This window comes from Centroberyx gerrardi, chromosome 19 (assembly GCF_048128805.1).
Source record: "Centroberyx gerrardi isolate f3 chromosome 19, fCenGer3.hap1.cur.20231027, whole genome shotgun sequence".
NCBI classification, from domain to species: Eukaryota; Metazoa; Chordata; class Actinopteri; order Beryciformes; family Berycidae; genus Centroberyx; species Centroberyx gerrardi.
In genome coordinates this window covers 17341480-17364001 of record NC_136015.1, presented here as the reverse complement: position 1 = coordinate 17364001, position 22522 = coordinate 17341480, and the positions used below count along the sequence as shown (strand labels likewise).

General features: G+C 42.0%; 3 protein-coding genes across 4 annotated transcripts; 1 reads left to right on the top strand and 2 right to left on the bottom strand.

Annotated features, from left to right (window-relative positions):
• Positions 1–1135: 1135 nt before the first annotated feature.
• On the top strand, positions 1136–4542 carry dnajc8 (DnaJ (Hsp40) homolog, subfamily C, member 8). Its single transcript, XM_071911874.2, has 9 exons — positions 1136–1217; positions 1888–1989; positions 2154–2210; positions 2338–2404; positions 2584–2678; positions 2805–2876; positions 3370–3461; positions 3875–3950; positions 4078–4542. The coding sequence occupies exons 1-9, from the start codon at positions 1146–1148 to the stop codon at positions 4198–4200; spliced, it is 756 nt and encodes a 251-aa protein (XP_071767975.1). The 5' UTR covers positions 1136–1145; the 3' UTR covers positions 4201–4542.
• A 591-nt stretch (positions 4543–5133) lies between these two features.
• On the bottom strand, positions 5134–8150 carry LOC144542887 (uncharacterized). Its single transcript, XM_078290341.1, has 5 exons — positions 8048–8150; positions 7005–7249; positions 6304–6708; positions 5781–5868; positions 5134–5676 (listed from the first exon to the last, which is right to left on the bottom strand). The coding sequence occupies exons 3-5, from the start codon at positions 6525–6527 to the stop codon at positions 5518–5520; spliced, it is 471 nt and encodes a 156-aa protein (XP_078146467.1). The 5' UTR covers positions 6528–6708; positions 7005–7249; positions 8048–8150; the 3' UTR covers positions 5134–5517.
• Positions 8151–8227: 77 nt separating this feature from the next.
• clk2a (CDC-like kinase 2a) lies at positions 8228–22142 on the bottom strand. Of its 2 annotated transcripts, XM_078290340.1 has the most exons (13): positions 21991–22142; positions 20850–21067; positions 20422–20707; positions 19166–19256; positions 18199–18265; positions 17137–17253; positions 16109–16275; positions 15054–15148; positions 13561–13690; positions 10895–10977; positions 10282–10361; positions 10084–10174; positions 8228–9878 (listed from the first exon to the last, which is right to left on the bottom strand). In XM_078290340.1, the coding sequence occupies exons 2-13, from the start codon at positions 21065–21067 to the stop codon at positions 9690–9692; spliced, it is 1614 nt and encodes a 537-aa protein (XP_078146466.1). In that variant the 5' UTR covers positions 21991–22142; the 3' UTR covers positions 8228–9689. The 2 variants fall into 2 exon arrangements, with proteins under 2 accessions (XP_078146466.1, XP_071767974.1); XM_071911873.2 differs by lacking the exons at positions 19166–19256; positions 20850–21067; positions 21991–22142 and having other exon boundaries at positions 20422–20440.
• Positions 22143–22522: the final 380 nt, after the last annotated feature.

Below are 22522 nucleotides of genomic sequence, written 5' to 3'. Positions count from 1 at the left end.
GGGGACTTGGAAATGGCTGTGTACAATCCCTGTGAATCCCTAACATGGTCCCAGGTTGGAACAGATGATGATGGCTGGATCACTAAAACCTTGGTGGACTGTCAATGTCCTACCTGTCCCGACCCTGCTCATCCCCACCTGCCTCACCATGACAAGTGGTGAAAGGTAAAACAAAAATAAAGGGACTATATCTTCAAATGTAGGATTGGTGATGCTGTTGCAGGCCTTGAAAGTCCTTGAATTAAATTTTGAGAGGAAATTGCCTTGAAATTTAATCAATCACATTTTAAGTGCTAGAATTAATTTGTGCACGTTCTGAAATGGTGACTAGGCCATTTCAAGCAGATATTGGCTAACCTCATGATAACCGTGCGACATTTGGATCAGGTGGTTGTAGTAGGCTAGTGCATGGTGCTGCTAGTCCGGTGGTCCTATAGATCCATGACCGTGTAGCCCGATGTTCTCCTCGGTAATCATGTATGGGTGGGTCCCATCTGAAACACGGAGGCTACATTTCTGTCCAGTGATATCGTAGCCTACGTGAACAGCACATTTTGAAATGTCTCAAACGTTAAATAACGATTTGTAAACCCAAACTCTGCTGTAATTACAAAAAAAAAAAAAAATGGGATTGTAACCCCAAGTTTAGTTTCTCACCTCTCAGTTTTGTAAGTAGGCTACAATCCTCGTGTTATGATAATCTTACTCCATCAATTCTCATTTGAGATTAGAGTGAACAGATACACTTATTAATCTGATCGATTGTGTTTTAACTTCGGCAGTTTGTTACACTCGTAAAACAGGATTCGTACAAAGATAACGTTCATCACAAATCCCCTCGCTGCTGCTGTAGTAGTGCATTTTCTTGCAGTTCCTGTCCTGTCCTTTTCAAAATAAAAGTATGTGTTTAACCCTTAAACCGCCGAGGAGTGCTATAATACATGGAAGTACTATATTAATAGCAGGAAGATCAAATATGCCTTATTGCTCAAATGTCTCGTCCGAAGAGGGCATCGTCCGAATTCAATTCTCAATTTAGGCTAATTTATTTTTGCAAAAATGTAGCGAGAATGTGTTTAGTTTCCGCATTAAATGAGTAGTAACGTCACGTGACGCCCCTACGTCACATGTAAACCTGGGTCAAGATGGCGGCCGCCGGGGGAGAGCCCTCTGCTCAGAGCTCCTCAGATGAATTATTTCAACACTTTTACACGGAGGTAAGATAAACTCTGTGAAGGTGTCCGCTGTGAAAGTCGCAGTTGCTCGTCGTATACCGGCTGAAGTCGGTTGCTCAACGGTTCTCTCGTTTGTCACTTGTGAGGCCTCGCATGAAACATGAGCATCAGCTAACGACAAGAAGCTAACGTTAATTGTGCAGAATAATAACGGATGTTTTGTGAGCAACTTCATTTCTCTGCCTAGCTGCCGCCAAAGATCGTCTATGGTGCTTCCTCTCAGCTTCCACATGTAATTAACGACCCAGTGCGACTTTGTCATGGCAGTTTGGCTGAATCACAATTGGCTGGATGTTAGTTATTTGATCAGGTGCTGTTGACCTACTAACTGCTATCAAGCAACGGTATGAGCTGCAGTGCAGTGTCTAATCTCTTGATCATTCATATAAATTACTGATCAAACAAATGAGCAGCGAGGTCCGTCCTGGAAAGATGTAATCCTAGATCAAGAGGAACAGGTTTACACAGTCTATTTGTAGTCCATTTCATTCACCAGTATTGATCCCTGAGTGTTGGCTTCATGCATACACTGGCTGAAGAAAAAAGAGACATAAGTTGTCAAAGGCAGTTCAGTGTCAGATGTACTTGTCAGTTTGACACTGGAGGTATCTTAAGGTGCTTATGATGATTGTGTGTTTGTTCTGTCTAACAGGTGAAGCAGATTGAGAAGCGGGACTCTGTGTTAACCTCAAAGCAGCAGATAGACAGACTGCTCAGACCTGGGGCGTCCTACTTCAATCTGAACCCCTTTGAGGTAACTGTGAGGCATTACTGATGACCTAATGCTACACAGTCTACTGTTTTTTACATATACAGTGGTGCTACCGTTGCCATCGCAACAATTGGATTTCTGTTGTGCTGCTTATTTGGGATAAACTTCATGATTTTGACTCCGTGAATCGCACTATTTTCATTCAGGTGCTGCAAATTGATCCAGAAGCAACAGATGAGGAATTGAAGAAAAGATTTAGGGCGGTAAGCAAAACGTGAAACGACAGTGAAACGCATTTCTCTGTATGAATGCATGTCTTGACTGTGGAGGTGTGGGATAATGACATGACATTTTTCCATTTCCTAATCTTTGGTCTCTTTATCTGTTTAGTTGTCCATCTTAGTCCATCCAGACAAAAATCAGGATGACCCAGAAAGAGCACAGCAAGCCTTTGAAGGTATAAAAAGCTCATATTTACATCAAAGAGTCTCTGATTATTGTTCTAAATGTACCAACAAATTGCTATGAATATGATGAGATTATGTTTTAAACTGCTGCTTTTGTACATGCGCTCAATAGATTCAAGAGAATAGACGTACAGGTTTGATTCTACCTGAATATGGCCGTGTGTTGCAGCTGTGGACAAGGCGTACAAACTCCTACTGGATGGGGAGCAGAAGAAGAGAGCAGTAGACGTGATCAATGCGGGGAAGGAGTATGTGGAGCATATGGTGAGTGCTTACCCAGTTTCCCTTCCCTCGGAAATGTCTCTGCCGTTTTACTCCCTCATGTTATCGTGATCGTTCGGGGTTGTGGTGACATTTTCTCTTCTTCTGCCACTCTGCGCCCTCCGACAGATGAAAGAGAAAAGGAAACAGCTGAAGAAGGACGGGAAGGTGGTGTATGTGGAGGAGGATGACCCTGAAGTGGTAAGGCTTCACAGAGATGGATCACCTGGGAATATATGTTCTTTGACTTCATCCTAGATTTCATCATATGGTCATAAAAAAAAAAGATGTCTATCAGCCATAATTTGGGTAAGGATAGAAACTGCTTTATGCTTTTGATATTTCACACATAATTTGAGAAAATAAATATAATAATGACTTTTATATCAAGGTACTTGTTCTGAATCATAACTTTAATTTGGATGTAGCTGTAAGAAAATATTGTAAAAAATGTAATATATAATGTATAACAAATGTCAAATATTTTATAATTGAGGCCCCTGACTCATACAGTTTTAAATGTGTTGAAATGGGCCATGTCTGCATTCTTAATCTACATTTTCAGTTTGATTGGTTCAGCCAATTATCAAATTTTTCAAAATGTGGATGTAGTACATATTTATGGCATGGTCAGGTCCATCAACAAAAGGACTTATAGGGTACACTGTACTTATTTCTTCTGCTTTTTTCCCAGTTCAAGCAAGCAGTGTACAAGCAGACCATGAAGCTGTTTGCAGAGCTTGAGATCAAGAGGAAGGAAAGGGAAGCAAAGGACATGCATGAAAGGTAAATTTTTGATTTGGCAAAACCAGGTCTCACCTGTCTTTAAGGCTTAAGAAACCTGCATTCACTTCCCATAATCTAAATCTCCCATTCATGTCTGAGGTCGATGTCATCGTTAAAACCAATATGGGATCGTAGCGTTTACATGGATTCATCTGGTCTGTTTCATGGAAATTCAGGTGTTCCTAATATTTTATAAATTCAGCATAGTACTGTGTCCTAGAAAAAAAATACTACTAATTTACTAATTTGTCATCCATTATCTATATGTAGTTTTAGCAGTAAATATACTCTACTATACTATAAACACACCATGAAATAGTCACAAACTGGAGAAGAATTCCAAACTGGAGGATCACTATTAAAACATATTTTCATCCAAAAGGTAATGCATTAATTATTCTTTATTTCCCCAGGAAAAGGGCAAGAGAGGAGGAAATTGAGACGGCAGAGAAAGCAAAGCGAGAGAGAGAATGGCAGAAAAACTTTGAGGTGTGTTCCTGCACGATTCTTGTGATCGATTCTAAATTGGGGGAAAATGATGACTTTACGTTTTCAGCAATCCCTAAGAGTCCCTATTTTTTTTTTTTTTTTTTTTTTTTTACACATCATTTGTCAGGAAACAAGGGATGGGCGTGTGGACAGTTGGAGGACCTTCCAGGCCAAAGGCAAGACTAAAAAGGAGAAGAAAAACAGGTCCTTCCTCAAGCCCCCCAAAGTCAAGATGGAACAGAGGGAATGATGCAGCGAGATGGGACTTCACAAGACTCCATCCCAACGTTTTCAGCTCCCTCAGAGCAGTGTGTCCTCACCCCATCGTCTGCAGTCACGTGTCTAGTCATTACACCGCTGTCAGGCTCCGTGTCGTAAGGCGACGCCCACAGCCCGACCCTGAGAAATGTAGTTTTGTGCTCGGTTTTCTAATGTACATATTTGTGATCTGGACCCTGAGAGCGTACTTGCCTCGCTTGATAAAAAAAAAAAAATGTATCTTCCATTTCTGTAACTGACGAAAGTGGTTTGTCATTATTTTTGTTTGTTTTTTTCTTTTTTTACTTAATAAAGCTTGTTCCTAGCAAGCCTATTTTGCCGTGGTCTACCAAGCTGAGTCTTGAATTTGCAGATAATTTAAAGATTGAGTAACTACAGCTAGGTGCAGGAGACAATGTGAATGGGTATGTGGATGCATTATCACTTTGAGGGTAAAGTAGTCATCAATATAGCTCACCTTCTCACTGGTTGAGTAAATATCGCTCTATTCTGCCATGACATGCTTTCAGGTCAGTGCAGGAGAGGAAGATTATTTCTAGGCAGGCTGCCAGTTTACAAAAATCTTCCATTGCAGTTGTGTTGCACTCAGCCTACAGTATGAATGCAGATACTGCAACTAGTGTCTTGATCACCCCCCCCCCCCCCAATTAGTGCTGCATGTCAGTATATTTCTTTTTAGTGCTGTCAATAAAAACACCAGACTGAGGTGTTTGTTACACTTTTGTTTTTCCTATTTGTTGTTTTGGAGAACTAGAATGACATTTTTTTTTTTTTTTGCCTCTGGGTGCTTTGGATTTCAAATGAGTCTTTGAAATGACATTGGCTCAGGAGTGTGTGCACTGGATGGGTAAAATAGACAAGTTCAGTAGGTTTCAGTACAGTATAGTTTTACTTCATTCACAACCTTTAATCATACATTATTTGATAAAAATACAGTAATCTTCATTTGGCAGACCAAAGTAGACATACAAATTGTGCAAAATTTAACAAAATGTTCAACCTGTGCAAAACATAACTCATTGCCTATCATGTCAAGGAATCAACAAGTAATAGCTCCATCCTTTAAACAGTTATTAATTTCTAAAGAAAATAAAGACAGTAATCCAAACACAAGTATACTTTTTCCATCCCTTTTATCTTTGGAAATAAAGATGTGAACCTCAGCTTCATTTTTTAGCTAGAATCACCCGTCCACCACGAGTCCTTTCTCTCTCCTGCAAGTCCAATATCTCCTGTTGAAGTTTCCTCAGTAGGGGAATCTCTCAAACAGCAGACAGTCTGCTGGATGTCACATAACTTTGCACGGGTCTGCTCCACCGGCGGCAGGAGCAGCGAGGGCAGGAGACGCCTGAGCGCCTCCCATCAGCCCGTCCAGACTGAGGCCCTGGAACGCTCCGAAGAAGGAGTCGTCCTTCACTGCAGCTGGTTTCCTGGCAGCGGCCGTCCGCTGCAGGAGCCAATGACACAAAGAGTTAAAAACATCACACGTGGATACTGACAAGCAAAATCTGCCTAACTTTTATATTTCGATCCTCTTTTCTGTTTACCTACCCTTGGGAGGGAGTGTTGGCTCCTGAAGTGGGTCGTTCTGACAGTCCTTTCAGCGTTCTTCTTGGCCAACGCGGCTTGTTGTCGTTTCCTACGGCAAACGGCACATGGCAACATCAGTCGCGGCACATGGGCAAGCAGCTTATTCATGTGAGGTAATTGCTTATCCTAAGACGAGTACAAAGATTAAGCCGCCAACGCCAAATCTGTCCGGCTAAGACTGTCCGCTGAATACCTGGACAGTAATTGATGAGTTTCATTCCAAAATTAGATGTCCACTGTTTAAAAAATGTGACAAACTTTTACAAAATAACAGCAAAAAAAATATTATTATTGTACATTTTACAGGATACCAGGTAACTTTAATCACTTCAATAACCTTAATAGACTGGATTTTCTATTTTTTAAAGATAATGAATGTCATTAGATCATGATAGATTTTTCCATGGATGTATGTATGTAGATGTATTCATTTCTGTATGTAGATGCTCTTCAACAGTAAACAGGTCTTGTCAGCCACTGTTACCTTTCACTGTTCAGTTCAGCCCGGTACGCTCTGAGCCAGGAGTCTGGCACTTTCTGGCTGCTGCAGGGAAGGCTCTTCCTCCTCCCGGCGCTCTTCATGCGGCCGAAGCTGTTTCTGCGGACGGACTGGCTCCTCTTGGCCCCTCTCTTGCTGCTGCTGTTTGTTCCAGACATGCAGCTGGTGAACTGCTTGAGGGGAGCACCCAGCGACTTCATGGAATCCATTTCCGGAGTTGGCTGGTGTCGATATGTTGATGTGCGCGTCAGGTAGTGCTTCCCAGCTTTTGTGGCTGTGTTGTTTCAGTACATAGGATTACACACCGATGTCTTGACTCCTTGTAAGCCCAGGAGAAAAGTCAGCGCTGTCACTCTTCTCTTTAATTTACACCTGGAATGAGTTGTAGATCTGCAAATACAAGGAGTAATCATGTCAACTAAGAATATTATCAGCTTATATGAACAGCATTATTAGCTCATTTACACATTACATTGCACTTCCTTCTTTTTAAAAATGTAAAGATCCTGCACACCGTCTACTGAACTTTGCAATGAGAGCATCTTTATTGAAGACGTTTCCGTCGACTTAGACTTCTACACGCCTGTCGTCTTGTAAACTGTGCAAAAACTCTACTGTTTGATGTTTACAAAATGTACAAATTAACAAAATATGCATGGCAGCCTCAAAGAAACCACGGTACACACCTGCAAATGCCAGCCGCTGTATCCAAGTTCAGCTGCTCATATCATTTGTCCAAGATGTAAAGTGCAGCATCCAGTTGCAGCATTGCTTCCAGTAGTCCAGTTTGTGTACTTGTGTGCACCTCCACTCTCGCTGTCTCCTCTTATGGGGATTTGACTGATGACCCCTAGACCTCTAGTCCTTAAAACAGATTAGCTGAAGACGCAAGCATCGTTTATCCCATTATCGAGTGGAGATGCAAACAAACCTGTGTAGGATAACAGCCGTTCGTTTACATGTTGAACACTGGGATAACTCATATCTAAAGTGGGGGTTAAAGTTGAATGGGTGGGCTTTATTTAGATCAATGATCACATTCTCGCATAATAAAATAATTTCAGCTGCAAACGTGCACAATTTATGAGAAATTGACAGCTAATGAGGTAATCTGACCATATGTCAGAGAGGAAAACAAGACAGATGGAGGCGGACAGACAGACAGACTAAAAGGTGAGTCACTGTTTTGCTTCACTGATGCAGAGAGAATTCCTTCCTTCTCCTTAAGACAGGAAAGCTGCTTCATTGACTGGGGAAGTTAAGCTTTTGAGTCACAAAGTTGAATGACTCATTCATTACCAGCTCAGAATTGAGCCCACGTCTGCTGGAGAGTAAAGAACCTGGATCCATCTACAATTCAACATTTGGCCTTGATTGGGCCCAATGCCCTGGATGATCAAGATGCTACTGTTGAAGTCAAAATATCAGCATATTACTTACATTACAAAATCACTAATAACCTCAATTCTATATTCACAAATTAAGAATTTTAGATCAAAGATTTAAGAAATATATACCCCAACCTCATTTGCAATACACTTCAGCTGATTTCAACAGCAACATCGTCATACTTAATGTTTGATATATGTCACATCTCTTTTTAGCTCTTATTCTCCAGTTTTCCCACACAGCAGATTGGATGGAACTAAAGTGTATGAGCACAGGGAGGGAGACAGAACAGGGACAATGAGGTGGAGGTGGAGAAATGAGAGCTAGAGTGACAACTTACCAACAGATGGGGAAGCTTGCATGACGGCGTGGGGACACACCTGTTGTTGCTGATCCACGTCTTTACCACCCGTCCCGTCTCATCCAGTCCTGGCAGGGCTGAGTCCAAAACTGACACTGAAAGCACCGTAAGCCTTTGGCAAGGAGGACTTAACTTTAATTCTACACAATCATACATATATACAGTTTTATACGCTTTAATTGCATACAAAAACAAGTCATGTACAGGTGGCGGGTGGGGGGCTATGACCTGCTGTAACTCAAAATAAATATCGTAAACAGGAGCTGTGTGTGTGTGGTTCATTGGTTACCAGCAAGAGCTGTGTGCTTAATCTCATCGGAGAGACCAGAAGTCCGACCATATCGCACATGGAAAAAGGCAGTTCATGTGGTATGTGTGTTTGGAAGTATGTGAGAATGTTCCCAAGACTAATGATGAGGAAGAACTACTAAGAAAAGAAGTCACTGAGCAATACATTAATGTCAAAGTGTCACCCACACCGCCCCCACCCCTACACACACACACACACACACACGCACCCAAAAAGCATTGCATAACGTAACAGAAACAGATATATCTATCAATAAGACAGGCTATAGAGGCCTATATGTGTGGAGTGTCCATCACCATTATCATCTCATTGGCTAATAACAGGCCAAACGGATGGAGAGTACGGGCAAGAGTCTCCATATAAGGGATGCTCATTTTATACAGAAAAGAAATGGAACACATATGAACAATGATGCGCAAGGAAAAGTGCACGTGTCACTTGACAAAACGTGAACAAAAATTTGCGATACTTGTCACTGCTGGAGATATTCTCAACATCGTTTTTTTAGGAACTTTGGAACCGTCGCTTGTGGAGAAATATTTCATTAGTTTGCTCTCCTTTCTGATTGCGGCAACATAAATGATGTTTTCCCTGTTGCATCTGCCTTGCACAAACAAGGAAACGTGATATTAAATTTTAATGATTTGATGGTAATCATAATAGAATATCTCGCATGTCTCCGGTGATGACAGGGGGTCTCCAAAATTTCATTTAGAAATATGCGGGTGAAGACTTGCATTGCGTATACAGCTCTATCTCCTTTTCGATCTTTCCTCAAACTTCAGAATCGGAAGACACTTTTTCCCCAAAACTGAGTTTTTATGTCTGACTATAGTAGTGTTCATTTCCTTAGAAAGGTCAGTTATTTTCTTTACATGCTGATGGAAGGAGGGGAGGAGGGGAGGAAGGACGGAAGGAAGGAAGAAAGGAGGATGGGGAGGAGCTGCATAGAGGGCTACTGTTTGGGTAAAAACAATCTTCCCATGGGCATTTGTCGTCGGTTGAGGCTGAGAGCGCTAGAAAAAAAATGGGGGAAAAATTCATTTTGGCTCTCTTCCAGTCTTTCTCGGTTTCTTTTGGTCCCTCTGCTCTCCTCTGCAGCCTCTCGTGGCTGCAGAGGTGGAAGTCAGAGGGGCAGGGAGGAGGGAGCAAGAAGTTCAGATGTCCATGCTTTAATGATGAAGGACAGAAAACATCAGAAGCCCCTATCAATTCAACAGTTCCACCTTAAGTCGCCGCATCGCTCTGCTCCACATTAAAAAGAACGAACAAAAACTTAATCTCCATTCAGAGTCTATGGGGGCTCATGGGTCACCGGCTGATGTCCCGGTTTCCCTCCCAACTCTTGCTGGCTGTTGCCTCGGCCATCCCGCCGCTCTCGAAGAAAGGGTGTTTGAGGGAGTCGGCCAGCGCCAGCCTCTTGGAGGGCTCGTACTCCAGCATGCTTTCAATCAGGTCGAACAACTGGTGGTGCTCCTCCGCCTCCGACAGCAGGTACCGCTGAGAGACACGGAGGGAAGAGAGACAAAAAAGGAGATGATGAGACAAAGAAAGAAGGGGAATAGAAAGAGAGATGGAGAGGAATTGTAATAGACAATCAAGAGAGGTACTGCAGTGCAAAACAAAAGAAACTGTTGTTCTTTTGGGCCCTGCTAATCATCATGTTGATTCATTTCTTTCCCGCTACCAACTCCACTCCTCTTACCCGCAAGGGTTTGCAGTTCTCCCTGACGTATTTCCCAGCTGAGGAGCTCTCGTCCCAGTCCAGACGGCCACGGTAGAAGTACTTCTGCTTCCTGAGGGGGGGCAGGGGAATAAGTGTGAACAGATTGCGTGCATGCGTATAAATATAGGTGCATGTTTGATGGAATAAAAAGTCATGTTTGTTTGTGTAGTTTCTGACCGTGTCTTCCGAATCATCCTGGAGGGTACTGGTCCCAGGATTCTCTCCATCATGGCCAGATGCTCCCTGTTGTCATGAGTCTGAAGGAGACATTAATTAAACTTGAATTAGGCGACCAACATTTTGAGAGAGAGAGAGAGAGAGAGAGAGAGAGAGAGAGAGAGAGAGAGAGAGAGAGAGAGAGAGAGAGAGAGAGAGAGAGAGAGAGAGAGAGAGAGAGAGAGAGAGAGAGAGAGAGAGAGAGAGAGAGAGAGAGAGAGAGAGAGAGAGAGAGAGAGAGAGAGAGAGAGAGAGAGAGAGAGAGAGAGAGAGAGAGAGAGAGAGAGAGAGACAGCCAAAAATAAGAACCGCATCCAAGGAATCCCTACCAGATTAACAGCTGTGTTTGCATGCTGCTGCGTGTGTGTGTGTGTGCGTGCGTGCGTGTCATCTACACATGCATGCTGTCTGTACGAGCGAATTACACATGTACTTCTTTTACTATTTGGTCAGATCAGGCCAGCCAACTGACCAACCAGCTCACTCTCCTCCTCCTCCTCCCTTCATCTTAAAACCTGAATGAGGCCAAAGTCATGGACGTAGCCAGTTGGCAGCAGCAGGCTTGCTGTTGTACCTGAAACAAGGTGAAGCCCAGGTAGTACTCGAACAGGATACAGCCAATGCTCCACACGTCACAAGGCTGGCTCCATCCCAGCTCTGAGGGACAAAAACACATAATGAATGGTGAGACTGAAAAAAATGCAGGGGAATTGTTTTATTTATGGAAAATACTCATGACCGATGGGATTAATTCTTGCTGTCATCCCAAATGAAGTCAAACAACATTAAAGTATTTTAAGATAAGATTGCACTTTACTGATCGCCTAGGGGAAATTCGGGTGTCACAGCAGCAATTGGCAGAAAATTGCCATGGCAGTACAGGAAAGGTAAGATAGCTACATTAGGATATCCAGCTTTCTTTCTTTAATACCAACAACCCTTGCCCTGAATAACAGGGCAAGGTTTGCATTAATTCATAGAAAACTCTAATTTGTGTGAAGACTTAAACACTGCTACACTCTCTCTACTCCTAAGAAGAGGAGGAGACTAATCATCTCATCTCATGCAGGGCCAAGTGCCTCCAAAACCAATCAGTGATACTTAGTGTGTTCTCTGCTCAAGAGCGTTGTTTAGATCGAGTCTGGCTGGAACAAACATATGTACATGCCAATATTGCCGTGGAATGCTAGAGAACACCAAACTGGAGCAAGACAACTATGAAACTCCTGGTATCGGAGATTCACTGATCAATCGGCCACCAATCATAATCAGCCAACAGACGCTCTAAAAGGTCATTGGTGAACGGCCAACTACCGTTTCAACTGCTTGATTACACTATGGGTGTACATCGGTTATTTATGCTTGTCTATCATTTGACAGTAAATGAATATTTTTTTAATCAAGAATTGGCCCAGCCACTTTTTAAGTGGCTTTGCTGTTTTTAATTTCAGAATTGCCGGGAGTGCAGCACAGACAGAGACCTGGTCATTTTCATTTTCCTCCTTACTGAACAGATTGATTGATTGTATTCATTCACTATTTTACAATTAACATTGACAGCTCACCTATATTAATTTCTGACATTTTGTTACGAATATCAAAGCCTCTATGATAAGAAACAGTTTAATGTATTAGACAGAAGGCATAGGCTATGCTAATAAAATGAAGCACCTCAGTCATTAAGCACATACTAATGTAGTAAGTGTTCAGATAAAAATTGATTTATTTACACATGATTAGGCCAGCAATGCCATGCAGCTATAATAACTATCTGTTAAACGCAGTGTTCAGGGTTTCCCCACGTTCAGGACTGGCAGAAGGCACGGAGAACACCCTAAATTGACGTGGCACAAAAACACCGAAAATCTGGACATTATCAGCTGCCAACTGAAATGACTCTTATGATCACTAAAGGTGTCATACAAAGTTTGACCCTCGTATTACTATGTAGCCTGCACCTTCCTCATGGTCCTCTGCTCTATGATGACCTCTAGTGATTCTGGGTAAGCCAATAACCCAGTAACCCAATTATGCAGCCTACCTTCTTAATCAGTTTGTAGATCCTGTTCCTATCCTCAACTGTAACACTAACCATAAACTACTGATAAAATACATATAAAAGTTTCCTGTTCCCTTCAAATGACCCGAGTTTCCTAAGAAATTACATCCTGGTCCAAGCCTTCTTGGCTTAGTGATGGCATTGATGTTTTCTTTCCATTTTGGCTTGCGGTCCATATGGACCTGCAGGTATTTATAGGAGGGGACCATTTCTATCTGCTGCCCTTTAATGAAAACAGGGGTGACCTCCTCTCTCTTTTTCCTAAAATCAATTACCAGCTCTTTGGTTTTGCCAATATTCAGGTTAAGATAGTTTGTATCACACCCACTGACAAATCTCTACCTCCTGGGGGCGCCCTGGTGGCTCACTGAATACAGCGCATACCATATAAGGCTCAGTCCTTCCCACAGCGACCCGGGTTCGAATCCGGCCCGTGGTCATTTGCTGCATGTCCTCCCCTCTCTCTCTCCCACACCTTCTTGTCTCTCTCAATAAAGCATAAAATGCCTAAAAAATAAATCTTTAAATCTCTACCTCCTCCCTGTAAGTCTGGTCACCGGCATTTAAAATATAGGCAACAAGGGCAGAATCATCTGGATTTTTTTGTAAATGACAGGATGCCTGACTGTGTCTGTAGTCTGTATACAAGGGACATAAAAAGGGGGATAAAACTACACCCTGCAGTGCACCTGTATTAGTGACAATGATGTTCAATGTTGGCAAATTTATATTTCAGTGTTTGATTTTTTTTTGTTTACTATTCAAGACTTCACACAAACTTCACACAAGGAAAGGATTTAAAATGGTGTACTTATTGTACAAAGCAGTCCCTGCATTTCCATGTTATACTATGATGCTTAGTGGCACACAACTGGTATGATGGGACCACTTTTGCTTGGAAAACTCACAGATGACGCAGATACATGACCTACTGTTCCAAGTTGTCTGATGTAATTTTGGTGTCTGAGTCTGAAGGAGAGACTTTCTGCAAGGTCAGCTACAGAACAGCGTCGCTGGACTCACTGTCTTTGGCAGGTTGCATTGTATATTGGACATTTTATTTGGAACAAGTTGAGTGTCCACTGTTTCCTTTCAAGATTCTGTTATAAGATCACCATCCTGCAGTGTACATGTTTCTTTATTACCATGAGGGGACGCCAAATGTCTATTGTCACACTCACCCAGTATGACCTCCGGGGCACGGTAGTGCCGTGTGGACACAATGGTGCTGTGGTGCTCGTGGTCGAAGGTGGCACTGCCAAAGTCAACCACCCGCACTGCTGTGCTCTTAACCGTCCGCTCATCTCGCTTCTGCAAGGAGGAAAACATTAAGTGTTTGTCTTAGAACAGTTGAGCTTTACTGATATTTTGGCACAAAGTATTATGTAAATTATGTCACTTCATAGCAGGGGTCCAATGGAAAATCTTTCCAGCTTTTCTTTTTCTGCAGTGTGACAAACATTTTTTCCACACTCTAGCTCCAGGTACTGCATGTTTATTCATTAGACCTCCAGGCAATATGTAATGCAACACTTTCCATTCAGGACAAAACTGTATTAAAAAAAAAAAAAAAACAGGTTCTGCAAAAGCAAAACAGACTAGGACCTCACTGTCCTCTCGTCCAGCCATTCCCTCCATTTTGGAATTTACCAGCCAGTGAAACCTAAAGATTGTTTGCTGTAGGAATGTATCAATTAACCGATCACTATGAACCACGCTTTAAAAACGCCACGGTTTTCTAACCATAAACATTTTAGAAGCTACTGTATCTCTGTCTACGGTTCATTGCTCCTGAATGCAGCCTTGCGTTTGTATGAGACGGCGCCTGACAAAATGTCTCACCGGAGTGAATCGCATTTGTGTGTTTGTTCTGGGGCTACATTAGCTAACAGAGAGAAGAGAACATCCCAGCCTTTTATCCACCAAAAGGCAACTGAAATTGGCAGTTTTGGTGCATGTTGCGTACCTCGAAAATGACCAGAGGGTTGTTGAAAAAGACTAATATTCAATTTGCAAAACGAACGCTGACGAAAAGTCAAGGTAATAAAAGAAAGTTTAAACGTGTTTAGCGTTGTGGCAAGTTGCTTAATGAAACTTAAACCTGTCAGGGGATTAAATATAAAATTGTCACAATCAACAAGGTAGTGGTGAGTTAAGAGTTGGGCTTTCAATGTAATGTAAGCCGACATCAACAAAGCAGGAACGGGGATTGCAGCGTCCGTCAATTACTGTTAACCAAAACAGTATGTTATCTAGTCCAACCAAAGTTAAATGAAGTATACCACTGTTTCTTCTCATCAGCGTGTCTTCCAAGTGTTGCAGTACTGTCTGTCTGAGTCGTCTGAAGTCGTTTGGTGCGATAATTTACTTCCTGATTCCAACTGTATTGATTTAACAGTTTCCAAGTATAGTCTAGGTGTAAAAGACTAACCTATTACACTAAGACAAATCCATTATTTGTGGTTTTCAAGAGGCAGTTACTGCATTATTATTTGTTTCAAAAGGCAGCTATTTTTTTTATTTTTGTTGCTTGTTTGATTTTCTCCATCCATAGTGTTGTAAAAATAAATCAACGCAAAATAATTCTTCCCTCACAATATAATCGCACCATCAAACTCTCAAGCGGTTACATCCCTAGTTTACTGCCCCGTTCCTTTGCATCCCACTCTCTCACCTTCTCTACATTGTAGGTCATTGTGAAGTCTGAGTTGACAAATAGGATGTTCTCAGGCTTCAGATCTGTGTGCGTCAGCTTATTGTCATGGAGAACTATGGAGGAAAAAAACAAAACAGTGTTAAGAGTGAATGTCTCCTTTAGCCTTTCACATCTGAAGACCAATGACCTTAAAAAAATAAAAAGTTGCAACTAATGATCCCCATGGGGAAACTGGGTCATGGCAGCAGCAAATAATCAAATATAGATACAAATAGAACAAACACAGACTATTTAACATAATACAGTAAGTACAACAAAAGAACATGCTGAGGATAATACAGCAAATAAAATTTAGACGGATTTTGCCGTTTGAGACGAAAGAGACTAGGCCAGTGATGCTAGATCAATACTTTTCCTTGAGAAGCTTGATAAGTAATAGCCGCACAGTCCTCGAGATGGTCTTTGAGCCCTCATGCAGCTACAGGCTGTCTACCACAAACAATGGAGGCTTTCACTCAAGCCACTCCACATGTAGGTGAGTGACGGGGGTGGAGGGATCAACAGCAATGAACGAATGAAGAGTGTGCTTGTTGGAACGCTAGACTCTATTTTGGGGCTTTAGGACCAAAGGCTTGTTACAACAACATACAAGTAAAGCCTGCAGGACGGTGCATTGTAGTTATGCAAGTATTCATCGCTATGTCTATGCTGAGCATGCTGTATTGTTTAGTTTAACTCCTTGATGACGTTTTACACGTGCTGTATGCTTTGCCTTTGTGATTATTTTCTGTTACTTTGATGTTATCATGTGTTGCCTGCTGTAAAGTCTTTGAATGTCTTTACATACCCTAATTATTCTGTCACGTACCTATGCAATTTCCTGAAATAGCATAAAGGAATGACAAAAAATATTAAATTATTTGAAGTGTCTGTGGTTCCAATTCTCTACTGATCTGACTCTCTCATGTACTAAAATGTAATAAAGGACAAAAAACTTGAGAGATAAATTAAAACTAAATAAATTAAAAAGGTCTCAATATTTCAACATGTACTTCTTCTGAGGGGGAACTTACACTTGACGGCGAGACAGATCTGGTAGGCCATGTGCCTGACCTGGCTGATCGAGTAGGGGAGATAGTTGTTCTCCTTTAGGAAGTCAAAGGTGCTGAGAGCTAGCAGCTCAAAGGAGATACACATGTGGCCGTGATAGTCGAACCAGTCATACATTTGAACACACAGGCTGAAAGATAAAAGAGGAGAGAGGAGGTCTGATGATGATGATGCAGTGGATAATCTATGCAAACACTATTTCACTGATATAACAGCTAAAGCAAACCATTTTATAAAAGACAGATCTAGCACAGTGTTTTCTATATAATGTTAATATTTGAACGGCCCACACAGGTCAACCAACAACCGCCCAAGTATACTTTTGTTTTACATTCATTTCAGGCGCTGTGAATTACAAAGCTGGCATTCAAACCTGTCGTTTATCAACCATGTTATTAAAAAGTAAAAAAAAAAAAAAAAAGATTTATGTTGTCAGGCAAAGACAGTCTGTTGATGAACTACAACATCCATAATTCATTGAGCCTATGATGCAGCAAATGGTATTAGTCAGAAAGTCGGTGCTCCAAGTCGTGCCGTGTATGTGCTGACACAAACTGAATAGACAGGAAAAGTCAGAAATGTAGCCTACACAATATGAAGCTGAAGTTAAAACCATTTGTAATTAGCTGTATGTTTCACTTGCTTCACTTAAGGAGCGATAATCAGATGGCAGTATAATAGAGAGCTAATGTTGCTGTAGTAAGTTAGGCAGTGCTAGTCTCATTAGCTTATACTAGAGTAAGAAAGTGTAGTGTCTGGAAACAATATGAGATACTGAACTTGCTAAACGAAATGTCAGTAACAATGCAGCCACACCCCTGCCTAGGTAAACTGCCAAACTGGAAAACACGACAGCTGTTTGGGTAAGGGTGAAAAGATTATGGATTCAAGTTGAAACGCATATAGTTAAATACATATAGTGTAAATTACGTTTGTGAGCTAAAAGTTGATGTAACTGCAGTACCACAAGCCATACTCAGTCAGAACTCACTATTTGTTTTCAGGGTCTTTCTCATTGATCCTCTCCAGTACATTGATCTCCAGGCGAGCCGCCTCCTTGTACTTCTCCACATTCTTGATAATTTTCAGAGCGACATGGGCTCCTCCCCTGTTTAACACAAAATAGTATGAAGCAAAACAGAGGTAACAAACACCACACATGGGGGAATAAATGCAGTCTCCAGAGAAGGATCTGACTGCTATACTGAAATCCAGACACCAGATTGACAACATGTTTCAGTTTGAATTTATTCAAACTGAATAAAGAATTATGTAACACAGTCAAATAATTTGCCTCTGGCAACAAAGTCTCTGTGAATTTTAACACGCAAAAAAAACACTATGTGGAATAGTCATCTATTTGGGTCTAGGAGAAAAAGATCAATTTAAACTACCTAGTAGTAGTACAGTTTCTATGGAAGAGAGACCTCAATATCAGTTTAGTTTAGTTAGTTCACTTATAGGATGAGAAGTCACTCCCCACTCTAAGCAATCATCCAAAAGGTTCTGTCTAGTTAATCCAGTTCCTACGGTGCTGGATAGACACTGAATTTACATTGAAGTATCACTTGCTAAAGGCGCTGACCATGAAAATGAACTTCCTTGGTGTGCATTTCTAGTGCTGCCATAGGACAACACTTCTTCCATAATTAATCTGATAGTAAGAGAGGCATAGTTTGCACAGAGGCCCCCAGTCATAGCAGGCTAAAATACAGCAGCGCTAATCTGCCTGCAGTAAAACAGTGACATGTGATCCAACAACCACAACAGCAGCAAAAACAGGATCTGCTTAAAGCTGGGGAAGAACTGATGGAGGGGTTTTAAAAACCAGCTACTCATTGGGAACAGTAAACAAAAGACAAGGCTGGATGTTGAATACTAACTCATTCAGCTTAAGTCTAACCACTGACAAATACTATGCAAACAAACTAATTTCTCAAAATCAAGCAAAGTGAACAGGTATTCCCTAATGGAGGTCTTAGAAACAGGACTCCAGAGAGGCTCTCAGACTGAGGCTGACAGCTGTTGTTTTTCAATTTCAGCTGATACACACCTGCGATGGTCAATGCACTGCATCACCCTCCCGAAGGTGCCTTCCCCCAGAGTGCTGACAATCTCATCTGCAAGACAAGACAGAGAGAAAAGGGAGAGAAAGAGAGCGGGAGAGAAGGAACAGGAGAATTAGACATGTGGACCAAAGTAGGGATACATAATGCAAAAGTGTGACAGGCGTATCAATGCTAGCGCCCATCCCCTTTTCAAATGGCTGCCTATTCAACCTGGCAGGCTTGAAACACTTCGAGTTAATCTATGATAATTGAATGCATAGCACTACAATACATGTGAAGAAAATAATAAGGGCGCAAATATAGAGTGCTCCCTTCATGATGACCAATTGCAGCCATCGAAAAATAAGGGCGCATCCTGTCAAGATGTGGCTGTGCTTTGCCCAAAAGGACACAGGGGTAAAACTGGACAGAATCAAAAATGTTTCGTATTCCTACTAAAAAGTGAATGATGCAAAGAATGACAAAAGTGATCATATAGATTCAGTGTCTGTATGTATTCTGGTAGTACTAGGAAAAAACTAAATAGGTGAGGTGGGTGTGAGATGTTTACTAAAAAAAAACAAAAAAAACAAAGAAAACCGCTGAAACCCTCATACTGAGAGATAACTAGCTTGATTAGTTACAGATTTAAACCTGTAACTGAGTTTTAAACTAAAACGCGACAGAGACGATAAGCAACTGCACATGAGATGCTAAGTTTAGGAAAGTCAAGTAGCCTGTGAAACACAGAACATGTTCCACATCTAAAAATCCTAAGAACAAAAAGAAGAAAGTATCTAAAGTCCCTCTCAAAATCTCCAACATTCTTGCAATCCACCCTGCTTTTTCAGCTAGAGCGAAGAGCATTCTAGCAAGGCATCATCATCATCAGGCACTCCCATGTCATGTAAATGCTCTATGCTTTTATACTCATATGGAGAAGGGTTACGATAGAGTAGTGGCAGTGAGTACATCTCTCTTGCAGGACGTCCCCACTCCGACAGATCAGGTGCCCTTCCTCGTCGTCCCTCACACTCAGTGCCCGCGTCCGGCTGTCGCTCCGCTGTTTTCAGCCCCAAACCGCCATCAGCAGGTCACGACACGACCGAAGGGGACAGGGGGTTTTCAGGGGCAGCCGTAGCCACGGCGTCAGGCGGCACAGGTAGAGGAGGAGGGAGGAGGAGGGTGGTGTTGGTTGTAGTTGATGTAGTAGTGGTTGTAGGTGGGTTTGGTGGTCATGGGGCGATTCACGCATGACACCACGTGAAGGAAATATATAACGATAGGGATATAGTGCAAGGGAACAAGTCAAAGATCACATGTTGTCCTCTGCTCCTCTCCCCCCTCTACCTTTAAACCACAGCTGCTTACAAACAAGGAAGCAACCGGCATATCCATTCATCAACGCAAAAACCAATAAAGACAGTAGTATAACTAATTTAAAACTTATCAGGTTGCCTTCTCAGATTAAATAAGACTATTATCCAAGATGGGAAATAAAATGAGGACCATAGGCAATCAAGCAGAAAATAGTTAAAAGGTAAGTCCAAAAGATATACTACATCAAATTCAACCCGTTTCTCACTTTTACGTCTTTATACAAAAGTGTGGCCATACATAACCCACACAAAAAACTGCATGTTAATAAATCTAGGACATTTTAAATGTCAATTAATTTAAATAAAAATCTAAATTTAAAGCAATATTGCACTTTGATAGGACATCTTCACTTTTCAGCATGCTCATCTCCATTGAAGTTCAGGAGCAGTCAACCTCCAACACTCGTTGCTCTGGGAGCCTACTGTTACCACACTCACCTGGGTCTACTTTGCCTTGTTTATATGTTGTAAATGTGACCCTTTTAACTAAGGTTTCAAAAGGAAGGGGTAAGAGAGTGATGGTGACTGTGCATCCCCAGAGCAGCAAATATTGGTGGTTGATCATTCATGAACTGCTATAGAAGTATGAGTGCAAAAACTGAAAATGGTCTACGAAAGGGAAATGCCAATTGAAGCAAAGCCCATTCAGACAAAAAAATAAAATAAAATCCTGCCGACAGAACAAAAACAAAACATAAAGATTGTACTACTTACCAAGTCCAGGAGCTGTGAAGAAGAAAGGGTTAGAGAAAGAAAGAGACAGAAAGATCTGAGTGAAAGAAGACAGAGAGATGGAAAGAGACAGGAGCAGGAGGGTTAAAACACAATCTCGGGTCGGGCTGTACTCACCGAGGAGGATGGGCTATAGGACCTGGTTCTACGCCGCCTTCGTTTGTGCTTACGCCTGCTGCCTTTCCGCCGATACGACTCGTCCCGTTCGCGTTCCCTCTCACGGCCGCGTCGGTAGTCGTACATGCTTGGGGAGAAGTCGCGTGGATAGTAACTTTCAGCTGCTCCATGTGGCTCCCTTTCCCTGTCACGGTCTCGTTCTCGGCTCTGATCCAAGCGTCTGTATCCCTCGCAGTATCTTCGGTCAAAAGGCCGGCGCTCTGTTGAGCGATTGTCATAGCTACGACTGAATCAGAGGAAAGAGGCACACTGTAAAGCCTGAAAACTGACAACTAACTGATTGTCCAAAAGCACAATTACATCCACAGGATTGTCACTATTTTCAGCATAGAGACCCACAGAAACACTCACCAACCACACAAACATACCTCCTTGAGCGTGCATAACTTCCTTCCTGTCTGTGTCCCTGTCCCTGTCCCCGTCCCCTTCTGTCTCGGTCTCTGTCTCTTTCTCTGTCACTGCTAGAGGAGAAAGAAGGCGATCTCCGGTGCCGTTGTCTGCGCCCTCTGTCCCTGTCCCGGTAACGATCTTGGTAGCTGCTTCGACTGTCTCTGTCCGAGGACGAGTACCGTCTCGTGTGAGGCATCTAGGACATTTGGAGGAACATAAACAAGGCATTATCATTGCAGTTATGGGTTTTTATTTGAGGTAGCAGTCTGTTTATTGGGGTGGGAGCAGGACTAGAACAGCTTGGTAAACAAATGAGGGTTAGAAAGACATTCTGGTGAGAAACGTGGTTGTTTGGGAGGTCTAAATTTAAATACAGCCAACCACTGAAAACATAGTTCAACACTGCAAGTTTTGAGTAGGAGCATCAGGATTTAGCATCCCATCAACCTGTGCAAAAATAGTGGCCTGGCAGCTAGACTGACAACTGTTGGAGCAGGCTTGAAGCCTTCCAATGTTTGAATAGACAAAATCCAGCAAAATCCAGTGATGGGCAACTCTGGTTTTAAAAGTTAGCATTACATTTTAATCTCTGCCTCAAAGCCACGAAGAGCATGATCCTATCTATCCTACACTGGCTAGCTAATGTCGCACTCAAAACAAAAGTAACGCTAAACAACAAACTGACTTTATATTGACGATTATGCCAGTGAGATTTAGCGTTAACTAAAGTTAACGTTAGCTTACCAGCTGCATAACAAACGTCGGCTAATGTTGATTTTGCTAACGTTTGTGTATCTTTATTCGTAAGATGGTGCAGTAACTTACTAGCAACATTGCAGTTGTTTTCAAGGAGCTTGTCAATCTCAATAAACATTTTTTGTCACTCTTTTCAAACAACAACGTTAACGTTAAATCGCCAAGCCAACCAAGGTTCGGCGGCTAGGCTAGCCTGTCTTGCTAGCAACGTTAGCTAACGTAACTAATTTGACCGCCATCTTAGCCTACGTTTATCAGCTAAACAGCTAACATTTACGCTAGCTACCTTGCTAGTTATTTGGTCAGAATTTGATTCGATTGTGGCTTATTTTATTACAGAAACTGACCGCAAATTACATTTACCGTTTTAGCAGCGAGGCCGGTGCGTTTGTCCCACAAGAAATCCGTGGTGGCGCTTCAATTCCCCTTTTCAATCCTTCTCGCTAGCCAATTTCTGCAAGCTCTCTTGCTAGCAAGCAGCCAGCTTTTTCTGTCTATCAAGCGACCACAGCTAGTTCAGGTTCAGACTAGTGGTGCTACGCCTCCCTGGCGGAAAATGTAATGTGCGTTCAGTACGTAAACAACAATCCTGATAGCTGGCTTGACTTGATGGGCACCTTTCTGAGGACTATGTACCGTGCCAACCTTTTAGTTCTTGACAATGAAACACTAAAATCAATATTAAAGTCTAAATGTCATATTTCCCCTCATTGGATCTAAGTTTATAAAGGCCGGGAATCAATAGACACAATTGTGATAGCGTGTTGTGTGTTGGAGACATTTATGTTTGACTAATCACTATACATTTTTGTATGTTACTGGTCTGCAACTTTCATGTTTGTCTTGATGCTGCTTTCTTGGCCAGGTCTACTTTGGAAAAAGATTCTTAATCTGA

What these genes read in the sequence shown, in the direction of transcription:
- dnajc8 (XM_071911874.2), top strand. Translation starts at nt 1,146, where the DNA reads ATGGCGGCCGCCGGGGGAGAGCCCTCTGCTCAGAGCTCCTCAGATGAA. An exon ending in AGGAGTATGTGGAGCATATG is followed by an intron (nt 2,679 to 2,804) that starts GTGAGTGCTTAC and finishes GCCCTCCGACAG; the next exon opens with ATGAAAGAGAAAAGGAAACA. An exon ending in AATGGCAGAAAAACTTTGAG is followed by an intron (nt 3,951 to 4,077) that starts GTGTGTTCCTGC and finishes ATCATTTGTCAG; the next exon opens with GAAACAAGGGATGGGCGTGT.
- LOC144542887 (XM_078290341.1), bottom strand. Translation starts at nt 6,527, where the DNA reads ATGGATTCCATGAAGTCGCTGGGTGCTCCCCTCAAGCAGTTCACCAGC. An exon ending in GCTGAACTGAACAGTGAAAG is followed by an intron (nt 5,869 to 6,303) that starts GTAACAGTGGCT and finishes CGTTTGCCGTAG; the next exon opens with GAAACGACAACAAGCCGCGT. An exon ending in GCCAACACTCCCTCCCAAGG is followed by an intron (nt 5,677 to 5,780) that starts GTAGGTAAACAG and finishes TGGCTCCTGCAG; the next exon opens with CGGACGGCCGCTGCCAGGAA.
- clk2a (XM_078290340.1), bottom strand. Translation starts at nt 21,067, where the DNA reads ATGCCTCACACGAGACGGTACTCGTCCTCGGACAGAGACAGTCGAAGC. An exon ending in GGACGTCCTGCAAGAGAGAT is followed by an intron (nt 18,266 to 19,165) that starts GTACTCACTGCC and finishes CTTGTCTTGCAG; the next exon opens with ATGAGATTGTCAGCACTCTG. An exon ending in TGGGCTTCACCTTGTTTCAG is followed by an intron (nt 10,362 to 10,894) that starts GTACAACAGCAA and finishes TGTCTCCTTCAG; the next exon opens with ACTCATGACAACAGGGAGCA.